Source organism: Nycticebus coucang, chromosome 5, assembly GCF_027406575.1.
Source record: "Nycticebus coucang isolate mNycCou1 chromosome 5, mNycCou1.pri, whole genome shotgun sequence".
Taxonomy (NCBI): domain Eukaryota; kingdom Metazoa; phylum Chordata; class Mammalia; order Primates; family Lorisidae; genus Nycticebus; species Nycticebus coucang.
The window spans coordinates 52,516,757-52,529,245 of record NC_069784.1 but is presented as its reverse complement, the minus strand read 5'-3'; the positions used below and the strand labels follow the sequence as shown (position 1 = coordinate 52,529,245).

General features: G+C 39.5%; 1 protein-coding gene across 1 annotated transcript in view; it reads left to right on the top strand.

Moving 5' to 3' along the window:
• Positions 1–12,489, top strand: part of RNF115 (ring finger protein 115) — a 78,493-nt gene that overhangs the window by 39,726 nt on the left and 26,278 nt on the right. Inside the window, exon 4 of the mRNA XM_053592172.1 lies at positions 4,512–4,723. Coding sequence (XP_053448147.1) covers positions 4,512–4,723 — 212 coding nt within the window. The remainder of the gene's footprint in view (positions 1–4,511; positions 4,724–12,489) is intronic.

The window sequence follows — 12,489 nt, the reverse complement described above, 5'->3', positions numbered from 1 at the left end:
ATATTTTGTACATACTGTTACTAGAAAGAAAAGGGAAATAAGACAGATATGATAAAAAGAACAAATAGCAGTTAAAATGCAAAGGTGCTTTACATCACCAGTAAATGTAGAGAAATCTTATTAATCTTTTTATTGCTCATATTTATTTATTTTTTTTTTTAGAGACAGAGTCTCACTTTGTCGCCCTCGGTAGCGTGCTGTGGCATTACAGCTCACAGCAACCTACAGCTCTTGGGCTTAGGTGATTCTCTTGCCTCAGCCTCCTGAGTGGCTGGGACTACAGGCGCCGGCCACAACACCCGGCTATTTGGGGGGTTTTTTGTTGCAATTTGGCTGGGGCCATGTTCGAATCCACCACCCTCAGTATATGGGGCCAGTGTCCTACTCACTGAGCCACAGGCACCACCCTATTGCACGTATTTTTTGCTGTTCAGATGGCTATTTGAATTTTTAAAACTTGTAGAAAATATTGACCTGAGTATGAGAGAACATAAGCTCTTATACTCTGATAGAAGTATAAATTGGTACTGTAGTGCTCTCTTATCTGTGATTTCAATTGTTTGCAGTCAACTGTGGTCTGAAAACGTATTTTGAGAGAGAGTGAGACAATATCCACATAACTTTCATTGTAGTATATTGTTATAGTTGCTCTATTTTATTATTAGCTATTGTTGTTAATCTCTTACGGTGCCTAATTTATAAATTAAACTTTATCATGGGTATGTATGTATAGGAAAAAACAGTATATGTAAGGTTCAGTACTATCCACGGTTTCAGGTATTCACTGAGGGTCTTAGAATGTATCTCCTTTGGATAAGGGAAGACTACTACATAGACTTAAAGGGAGGTTTGGAATTATCTTGCAAAATTTAAAATGCTTATGCCAAGTCTATTTCTGTGTTACAGAATTTTTTATATGTAAGAAAAGGAACCCTCCCCAATGTATTTTATGTGATTAGTATAACCTGTTATCAACACCAGATAAGGATATTACATAAGGAAAATCTTGTGAGGGCAATCGGTGGGACCACACCTACAGTGCATCTTAAAAGGGTACATGTGAAATTTACTAAATGTAGAATACGAATACCCTTACACAATAACTAAGAAAATGCCATGAAGGCTATGTTAACCAGTTTGATGAAAATATTTCAAATTGTATATAAAATCAGCACATTTTACCCCACGATTGCATTAATGTACATAGCTATGATTTAATTAAAAAAAAAAGGAAAATTGTGTGCTAGTTTACTTACGAACATAGGTGCAGAAATTGACCCAAAGCAATAGACATAGAATCCAATAATATATGAGAAGCCAAAGTATGTTCATTCCAAAAATTCAAGGTTAGGTTATTAAAAAATCTTTTAATGTAGTATTATAGATTAAAAGTGAAAACCACGATCATTTCAATAGATGCAGGAAAAGTATTTGGCAAAAGTCAATATTCATTCATGGCAAATGTTCTTAGTCAACTAGGACTAGAAGGAAACTTGTTTTATCTGGTGAAGAGTATTTACCAAAATCCTAGTGCAAAACATAATATTTAATGATAAAATGCTTGGTATATTCTCTTTAAAATCAAGCTCAAGAGAGGGATACCTGAATTCCTTGTTTCCTTTTGGTATTGTACTGAAGATTCTAGCTAACAAAATTAGATAAGAAGAAATGAAAAGATAAGGATTGGGAAGGAAACAAAAGTCTTTATTTTTCTCAGGTGATGTTACTGTATATGCTTTTGGGTTTTCTGTATACATAAATTGTTAGAATTACTAAGAGTTCAAATTTTCTGTATCTTTAAGGTCAATTTACAAAACTCAGTTGCATTTTTATTACCTGCAGTTAACTATTAAAACATAATTTTTTTTTTTTTTTTTTTTTGAGACAAGAGTCTTACTCTGTCACCCTGGGAAGAGTTTTGTGGCATCTCAGCTCACAGCAACTGCAGTCTCTTGGGCTTAATCAATCTCTGGGACTAAAGGTGTGCTTTACCATGCCTGGCTAGTTTTTCTATTTTTTTAGTAGAGATGGGGTCTCCCTCTCATTCAGGCTAGTCTGGTACTCCTGAGCTCAAGCCATCCTCCTGCCTTGGCCTTCCAGACTGCTAAGATTACAGGTGTGAGCCACTGCGCCTGGTTAAAAACATAGTTTTTTTAAAAAGGCAATTAGAAAGTTCACTAGAAAAGTTGGCAAAAGACATGAAAGAAGACAGGATATGAAAGAAAAGAAATATGAGAAGCTGATAAATACACAAAAAATATTTAGCGTCATTAGTATCGGGGAAGGCAAATTAAAGCTACAATGAAAGGGTGAAAGCAAAAATGGCAGAGTAGTAACTTCATGGGCCATCCTTCTGCTGAATCACCAAAAAACCTGGCAAAACTGTCAGAATCAAGTTTATCAGAACTCTAGAAAAATAGTCAAATGTTTGCAGCAACCAGGCAGACAGCGAGGAGAAAGGGCATTGAAACAAGATAGGAGATCTTCGTAGTGTTTTAATTTACCCTAGCCTCACCTTTCTGAGCAGCGGTTCTCAACCTGTGGGTCGCGACCCACAGGAACTGTATTAAAGGGTTGTGGCATTAGGAAGGTTGAGAACCACTGGTCTAGAAGATGGCAGCCTGTGTTCTGTGTAGGTACCTGATTTAAGAGAGAGTAGACTATTTTCATAAAGGATTGTATTATATTCATCTGTTTCTACCTGACTTGGGATTTCCTCAAAGGACCATCACATGGGACATTTTTTTTCTTTCCTCTTTTTCCCTTTTCTTTCTTTTTAAAAAACATTCAAAAATGTTCAGTTTCCAACAAAAAATTATGAAGCAAGCAAAGAAAGTATGCCTCATTCATAGAAAAAATTTAATGAAAACTATCCCTGAGGAAGCACAGATATTAGACTTATTAGACAAAACTTTAAATCAGTTATCTTTTTTTTTTTTTTTTAATAGAGACAGAGTCTCACTGTACCGCCCTCGGCAGAGTGCCATGGCGTCACACGGCTCACAGCAACCTCTAACTCTTGGGCTTATGCGATTCTCTTGCCTCAGCCTCCCGTAAATCAGTTATCTTAAAAAACTAAAGTATACCATAGGCAAGGAACTGAAGGAATCCAGGAGAATTATATCTCAACAAATAGAGAATATCAATAAAGGGATAGCATTTTGGAACAGAAATTGCAATAATTGAAATTAAAAATTCACTAGAGGAGTTCAACAGCAGATACAGAAGAATCAGTGAACCACTAATGTATATGCATCATGGAAAGGAGAGGGAGAAAGGTGCAGAAAACATGTATGAAGATGTAATTGCCAAAACCATTCCAAATTCAATAAAAGATATGAATCTATACAGTCAAGAAACTCTGCTAATTCCCAAGAAGGCAAACTCAAGGAGATCCATGCCAAGACATATTTAATTAAATTGTTAAAGGCCAGAGATAAAGAGAGAATCTTGAAAGCCGCATGCGAGAAGCAACTTGTAACATGTAAGGGATCTTAAATAAGATTACTTTTTGCTGATTTCTCAGCAGAAGCCATGGAGGTTAGAATGCAGTGGGATGGCATATTTTACAGTGCTGAAATCCCTTGCAAATCAGGAATTGTAAATCTGGCAAAATGTCCAGGAAGAAGGAGAAATCGAGATTTACCCAGATAAACCAGAATTGGCTCAGATAAAACAATAGCTGAGAAGGTTCATTATTAATAGACCTGTCCTAAAAGAAATACTAAAGAGAATTTTTCAGACCCACACAGATCTATTAAATGTAGTTTTTGGCATAGAGTCAAAGAATATGCACTTTATTTTTCATTTTATTTTATTTTATTTGAGACAGCGTTTTACTTTGTCACCCTCGGTAGAGTGCTATGGATTCACAGCTGACAGCAACCTCAAATTCTTGGGCTCAAGCGATTCTCTTGTCTCAGCTTCCCAAGTAGCTGGGACTACAGGAGCCCACCACAACACCTGGCTGTTTTTAGAGATGGGGTCTCACTCTTGCTCAGGCTGGTCTTGAACCCGTGAGGTCAGGTGATCTACCCTTCTTGGCTTCCCAGAGTGCTAGGATTATAGGTATGAACCATTGTGCCCGGCCAGAATATGCATTTTAAATAAACCATCCTATTGGTTCTTAACACCTTAATATAGAGTCCTTGCCAGGATGTGGTGCAGTGCAAACTCTCTTTTTTGCAGTTTTGGCTAGAGCCGGGCTTGACCCTGCCACCCCCTGTATATGGGGCCAGTGCCCTACTCCTTGAGCCACAGGTACCACCCAACTCTTAAATACTGTTAGAAAATGTGTAAATTTGTACAACCGCTTCAGAAAACAGTTTGGCATTACCTAGCAGAAGATGTTTAGACCATAAAATAGTTGTATAGATTGCATATAGAGAAACTTTTGTACTTTTGCAGCAGAAAGCCCATACAATAATGTTCATTGTGGCCATTTATAATAGTAAAACACTGTTTAATGATTCCCTTTTCCTAATATGTGATTTATTTCTGTGTTTTTCCAGCTCTGGGACCATTTGGATCACACGATGCTTTTTCAAGATTTTAGACCATTTCTAAGTAGCAATCCACTGGACCAAGATAATAGAACCAATGAGAGGGGTCACCAAACTCACACTGACTTTTGGGGACCAAGTCAGCCTCCTCGGCTACCAGTGACTCGTAGATACAGATCTCGAGGAAGTACTCGTCCTGATCGATCTCCCGCTATTGAAGGGTGAGCTGTTGTTTTTTACATTCTCTTTAAAGGAAGTTTCAATGAAGGATTGAAGATTAGCATGATCTAATCTTTATGAAATTCTTATACTTTATTACCTTTGTGGACAAGATGGAGATTAGATAGGCAGGATGAACATGAAGCTAAGTGTCATGTTTGTAATCACCTATTACCTAGTCTGTATTCAACGATATTTTTAAAATAACAGGTGATAAACTAATGTTATAAGTCTCCGGTTAGCATTTTTATTAATGTCTCAGATTAATATATAGATATTATATGTCTTAGTCAATTTTATGTTTGTTGTAACAGAATAGCTGAGACTAGGTAATTTATAAAGATCAGAGATTTATTGCTTACATTTCTGGTGGATGGGAAGTCCAAGGTCCAGGGACCCACATCAGGCAAGGGCCTTCTTGCTGCGTCATCCCATGGTGGAAAGCAGGAGGGGTGGAGCATTCATGAGTGAGAAGGAAGTCATCCCATGATAACTGATCCATTTCCACGATAAAGGCATTCCTCCACTCATAAAGGCAGAGCTGTCATGACCTAATCATAATCATCTCGTAAAGTTCCCCCCTCTCAACACTGTTGCATTGAGGACTAAGTTTCCAACACATGGCCTTTGGGGGACACATTCAAACCATACGTATATACTTATCAAAACTTTAGAAGATAAGAAAAGAGATATCAAATATAGGGTGGTCATAAAGTTCATATGTAATTTAAATAGACAACTATTTAAAATTGCACACGAACTTTTTGGCAACTCTGTATATTAGAAGACATTAGGATTCAAAAAGATTTCAACAGATCAGAGCAATGGACTTTATATGTGAACGTCTCATGACTGCAAAACCAGTCATGCAACAAATGTTTATTGAGTGTCTTTTATTTATGGGCAACTGTTCTAGGCACTGGGAATACAATGATAAGCAAAACTGTTTTCATTCCTCCTGTTTAGTAGGAATAATAAATGTTAATCTTAAGTGTTCCCTATATGTTTAGGACTATGCTTCATGCATTATCTGCTTTATTTAATCTATGTGAAGTGAAAGGTGCTGTTCCTGTTTTCATTTTATATAAAAATAAACTGAGACAGGCTCAGTACCTGTGGCTCAGCTGCTAGGGCGCTAGCCACATACACTGGAGTTGGTGGGTTCAAATCCAGCCTGGGCCTGCCGAATAGCAATGACAACTGCAACAAAAAAAATGGCTGGGCATTGTGGCGGGTTCTTGTAGTCCCAGCTGCTTGGGAGGCTGAGGCAAGAGAATCACTTAAGCCTAAGAGTTGGAGGTTGCTGTGAGCTGTGATGCCACGGCACTTTATTGAGGGCGACAGCTTGAGACTCTGTCTCAAAAAAAATAAATAAAAAGATAAACTGAGACAAAGAGAAATAAAGTAACACTCAATGGTGGACCTAGGACTTGAACCCAAGGCTGTATGAATCTGGTGCTATACTTTCATATCAGCCAGTAGGCATATATAGTGATATCAATTTAAATTTAAATTAATTAAAAGTTAGTTAAAGTCAAAATTCAAAATTCCTCAGTCCTAGTAGCTGCATTTCAATGGCTCAGTGGCCACATGTAGTTAATAGCTAAACTATATATATATATATATATATATTTTTTTTTTTTTTTTGTAGAGACAAGAGTTTCACTTTATTGCCCTCGGTAGAGTGCCGTGGCGTCACACAGCTCACAGCAACCTCCAACTCCTGGGCTTAAGCGATTCTCTTGCCTCAGCCTCCCGAGTAGCTGGGACTACAGGCGCCCGCCACAACGCCCGGCTATTTTTTTGTTGCAGTTTGGCCGGGGCTGGGTTTGAACCCGCCACCCTCGGCATACGGGGCCGGCGCCCTGCTCACTGAGCCACAGGCGCCGCCTAGTTAAACTATATTTGACAACACAGATTATAGAAAATTTGCATCATCTCAGAAAGCTCTATTGGACAGTGTTGTTCTAAACCCTACACTTTCCACCCCCACACCTTCTAGACTTAACTATTAACATTTGACTTGTTTGTCACCTATCTATCCATCAGTTCAAATTATGTTTTATGCATTTCAAAGTTAATTTCAGATAGTCCTTAGGATATGGGAAATTAGATTTAATGGGATTGTCTAGGACAAAAATTAGTCAAATTTTAGATTATTTTAATAGCTTATGGTGGCCAGAGAGGTAACTCCATTATATCCTGTGCCAATTAAACTATATGTGGATTACTTTCCCTTCTCTGTTTTGTTAGTTTTGTTTTGTTTGTTTGTTTTAACATTTCAAAACACTAAGGAAGTACAAATGTTTTTCTTACATGGGTAGCTTTTGTGATGCTTATATAAGTGTGCCTGTCATCCTTTAGGTTGGCTTTTGCCCCTCTACTCCTCTCTGTGCCAGTGTGTGCTTATCAGTTAGTTCCACTTTATTAGAAAGTATGTGTAGTGTTTCTCTATTGTGTGAGACTCCATTGTTGAGCTATTTTCTGCTACAGTTTAAACCCTTACCGCCTATGCTGTGTATCTTTTTTTTTCCCTTGCCACCCACTGAACTGCTAATTTTTTTTTTTTGTTGTTGTTTTTTGAGACAGAGTCTCATTATGTCACCCTTGGTAGAGTGCTGTGGCGTCACAGCTCACAGCAACCTCAAACTCTTGGGTTTAAGCGATTCTCTTGTCTCAGCCTCCTGAGTAGCTGAAACTATAGGTGCCCACCACAACGCCTGGTTGTTTTTAGAGATGGGGTCTCACTCTTGCTCAGGCTGGTCTCAAATACATGAACTCAGGCAATCCACCTGCCTTGGCCTCCCAGAGTGCTAGGATTACAGGCATGAGCCATTGTGCCCAGCTCTAATCTGGTAATTTTGGACCAGTGCTCTGGTCTACTTTTCCTTGCTCCTCTATTAGGGGATGGTTAAATGCTGCTGAAGGAAAATCACATATATGTGCTCATTGGTGCCCCTGCATTTAATCTTCATTGGACTATGATTGCTTTTGATTTGTCTTTTGTTTTACATTCCCTCTGCAAGTACAGTAGCACCTCTGTAGATTGACCGCCCAAGGGATGAAATAAACTGGTTAGCATATGGAGGTGGTCAACATAAGGAAATAAGCCTGCTGTATGCTGATGTACATGTGGTATGTGTTTGTTCAATGAAAATTAGGTCAACTTAACAAGGTAGTTGATGTAGGAAAGTGATCAACTATGCAGGTTCTACTGTATTTTGAACTTTATCAAAGTTTACTCTTTAGGTTTCCTGTTCAGTAGCTGGATTCTCAGGGGTTGACTTAGATACTCTGTTATGAAAATTGGGGTGTTAGGCATGAGCTCCCCAAAACTCTGTGCCCAGCTTCTCTACATCAACATTCATTTCTCCCTCCAGTCTCCTGAGATGTGGTATCCTTTTACTCAAGACAAACCTGTCAGCCCATGTTTCTGGCCCATGCTAATATCCCTTTCTTCTGGGAGTTTGTTTTATCCATTTTCTTCTTCCTGCTCCCATTTCCCCATTTATGCCCCTTGTCTGTACTTTTACCCTTTAGCTCCATGGTTTTCAATCCTGGCTGTACATTAGTGTCACTGAGGATTTTTTTTTTTTTTTTTTGTAGAGACAGAGTCTCACTGTACCGCCCTCGGTAGAGTGCCGTGGCATCACACGGCTCACAGCAACCTCTAACTCTTGGGCTTACGCGATTCTCTTGCCTCAGCCTCCCAAGCAGCTGGGACCACAGGTGCCCGCCACAATGCCTGGCTATTTTTTTTTGTTGTTGTTGCAGTTTGGCCGGGGCTGGGTTTGAACCCACCACCCTCGGCCTATGGGGCCGGCGCCCTACTCACTGAGCCACAGGCGCCGCCCAGGATTTTTTTTTAATACCCGTACCTGGGCCCTACTGCCCCACCTCCCCAGGATTGTAATTTCATTAGTGTGAGACGAGTTCAGATATTGGTAAATTTTTTTTTTTTTTTTTTGAGACAGAGTCTCACTATGTCGCCCTTGGTAGAGTGTCATGGTGTCACAGCTCACAGCAACCTCCAACTCTTGGGCTTAAGCGATTCTCTTGTCTCAGCCTCACAAGTAGCTGGGACTACAGGCGCCTGCCACAATGCCTAGCTATTTTTTGGTTGTAGTTGTCATTGTTTGGCAGGCCTGGGCTGGGTTCGAACCCGCCAGCTCCAGTGTATGTGGCTGGTGCCCTAGCCGCTGAGCTACAGGCGCCGAGCCAACAACTTCTTGATAGACATTTCCATGTCTACATGTTCCATGGATACTCCAAATTCACCAAGATGGAAACTAAACTTTTTCTTCTAAACTCGATCCTTTTTCTTTATTTTTGATTTGGTTAGGGATACCACTCTGTACCCAAGTTAGAAGCCTGGGCATTAGCTTCGTATAGTCTCTTAGTCACCACTGATCCACACACATGCTAATTAGTCATCTAGTCTTTCTGACTTTTATTTCTTATTTCTCAACTCCTATCTTGTCCAGCCATTTTCACCATAGTTCCAATTCCCATGTTTCTTGCTTGCCCCACTATTGCATTAGCCTCTTGGCGTCTTTCTCCTTCAAGGCTTTTCCATTGTTAAATTTATTCCCATATTACCTATGTAGGATCATCTACCTAAATTTTCAAATCTGTATTACTCCCCTGCTTAGGGTCCACAACTTTAAAGGCCCTCTGTGTTTTATAATTCTTCCAACCTCTGCAGCCTTATTTTTTGTCGCTTCCTGCTTTTCTTTAACTCAGTACCAAACTCAGAGTTTTCTATGTGTACCATGCTGTGTCATGTTCTATTATCTTTGCCTAATCCCTTTTTTGGGGCAGAGATACCTCTACTGCTTTTTTAATCCAATTAAATCAATACTTCTTTCAGTCAGAAATTTCAGATACGGTATGAAGATATGGTTTGTTTCTGCTATATGATGCGTGTAGCTACAGCTGTAAGACTAAAGGTAAGAGCCTGGAATCATCTGCAGACTCATTTGTTCACATATCTGGCAGTTAATGCTAGGTGGTGGCTGAGAGTCTAGTCTGTGCAGGCCGCTGGAAAAGCCACAGATGACTTCCTTTAGTTTTCAGAGTCTGTGCTAGATTTTTTTATTTTTTGCACAAATGTCATTAATTTGGAGTTGTCTGATTGTTTCTTCACTGGGTAATAATATCAAATACATGGTGATGTGTCAGTGTGTCACTATAGGTGGTAGACTATGTTGGATTCTCCCGTCCTGGATAATGATAATTTTCTTCTTACGAAAGGTACCCTTTTTCCTTTGTAAATAGTACATAATCTTAGTGGTGACTTAGAAATTGAGTGAAGATCTGGTACCCTAATAATTTTTCACCTAATGATATTTGCATCCATTGATGATTCTTGCCTGAATTATTACAGTAGTGGCTATAAAGTAATGATTTTCTATTTCTATGTTTCCTTCTATAGATATTAGGCATTCTTTCTTTCTTTTTTTTTTTTTTTAAAGAAAAAGTCTTTCTTTTTGCCCCACCTTATCTGTCTGTCTTACATGGTTATTTATTTACTTTAGCATGGACTTATGTGTTTTTCGTTTTTATTTTTTTGAGACAGAGTCTTACTTTGTTGCCTGGACTAAAGTGTAATGGCATGATCATAGCTCACTATAAACCTCAAACTTTTGGGTTCAAGGCTACTGTCTAAACTGTTTAGATCCAACTACTGTAAGTTGGGATTATTTGACCATCAAAATGAATAATGATTGAAATAAAATCCATGAGGCCAGGCATGGTAGCTCACACCTGTACTTTAGGAGGCCAAAGTGGGAGGATCACTGAGGCCAGGAGTTTGAGACCAACCTGGGCAACATAGTGAGACTTGAGACTCTTGTTTCTACAAAAGCTAAAAAAAAATGTCAACTGGATGTGGATGTGCCCTGTAGTCCCATCTACTTAGGAGGCTGGGGCTGGAGGATCGATTACTTGACTACAGGAGTTTGAGGCTGCATCCAGGAGGATGCTATGATTGTATCATTCCACTCCATCCTGGGTAGTAGAATGAAACCCTGTCTCTTAAAAAAATTAATAAAACAAAAATAAAAAACTTTTCTCAAAAATTCCTTGTCAGACTAATAAAATATCAGTGTGAACACATTAGCCTGAATCATTCTTCCTTGGCTGCTTTTCCTTTTCATTCCATAGAACATCTTGGTATATTATACTATGACATTGTGCCTTTCACTAATAGCAGAGAGTGGGAGAAGGACTCAAGCTTCCTTTTCTCACATGTCCTTTGCAGATAATCTTAATACCTTAGTAGTGTGCAAGTAATGTATATAACTTGATTTAAGGTGACTTATAGGGGCTTTTTCCTAAAACATAACAATAAGTCTGTGGTAGGTAGCAGCAGGCTAGTTTGGGGTCTTAATCATATCGGGGTTGGATCCCTGGTTCTCTCTTTTTTTTTTTGTTTCTTTCTTTTTTTTTTTTGGCCGGGGGCCAGGCTTGAACCTGCCACCCCTGGTATATGGGGCCTGCGCCCTACTCCTTGAACACAGGCACCACCCCACTCTTTGGTCTTTCTTTCACACTTACTGCCTTAGGTGGCAAGGGGAAAGATTTGGCATCAGTTTATTTACCTCTTGTCTTTTTTTTTTTTTTTTTTTGAGACAAAGTCTTACTATGTCACCCTCGGTAGAGTGCTATGGCGTCACAGCTCACAGCAACCTCAAACTCTTGGGCTTAAGTGATTCTCTTGCCTCAGCCTCCCAAGCAGCTGGGACTACAGGTGCCCACCACGCCTGGCTATTTTTTTGTTCTTGTTTAGCTAGCCAGGGCCAGGTTCAAAGCCGCCATCTTTGGTGTATATGGCTAGCGCCATAACTACTGTGCTACGGGCGCTGCCAGATCTACCTGTTTTTAACCTTATTTAGAGGTATTGTGAAAGGAAGCTTCATATTTTTACATGTGCAGACATTACTGACAATATTTTGAATAGCCATTTTTCCACTCATCTTTTTTGCTAAGTAGAGACTACTACCTGAAATAGGATCAAAACATACCAGATATACTTTCTGAGGCTGTTTGACATATTTCTCACCGAGATCTAAGGGGTCTATTGGAAGGATGTCTGGGGAAATTTTTCCTCTCTTTTAAAAGAAATACCTGAGGAGACGGGCGGCACCTGTGGCTCAGTGAGTAGGGCGCCAGCCCCATATGCCAAGGGTGGCAGGTTCAAACCCAGCCCCGGCCAAACTGCAACAAAAAAATAGCCGGGCGTTGTGGCGGGCACCTGTAGTCCCAGCTACTCGGGAGGCTGAGGCAAGAGAATCGCGTAAGCCCAGGAGTTAGAGGTTGCTGTTAGCCGTGTGACGCCACGGCACTCTACCGAGGGCGGTACAGTGAGACTCTGTCTCTACAAAAAAAAAAAAGAAATACCTGAGGAGGTTCCTAGTGCTTTACTCCTGTGTGAAGAAGTGATGCTTGGAGTTGCTGCAGCCATCTTGTGACTGTGTGTGGAAGACATGGTTGAGGTGCTAAGGATGGCAGAGTAGGGAAATGGAAAGAGGCATCTTTCGTTGAGTTGCCATACCAAACCTGGGATTTTTTATGTTCATACTGTTTGTTAATTCCACAGTTTAAGCCATTTTTAGTCAGATACCTGTTATTTGCAGCTGAATACATCTTTTAACTTATATTATTTATACAGATGGAAAAACATTTGCCTTTATAGAAAGTAACCATAAAAATAAACACATTAAAAATAAAGCAAACCTTATTAAATTGAAAAAAATTTAAAAATAAA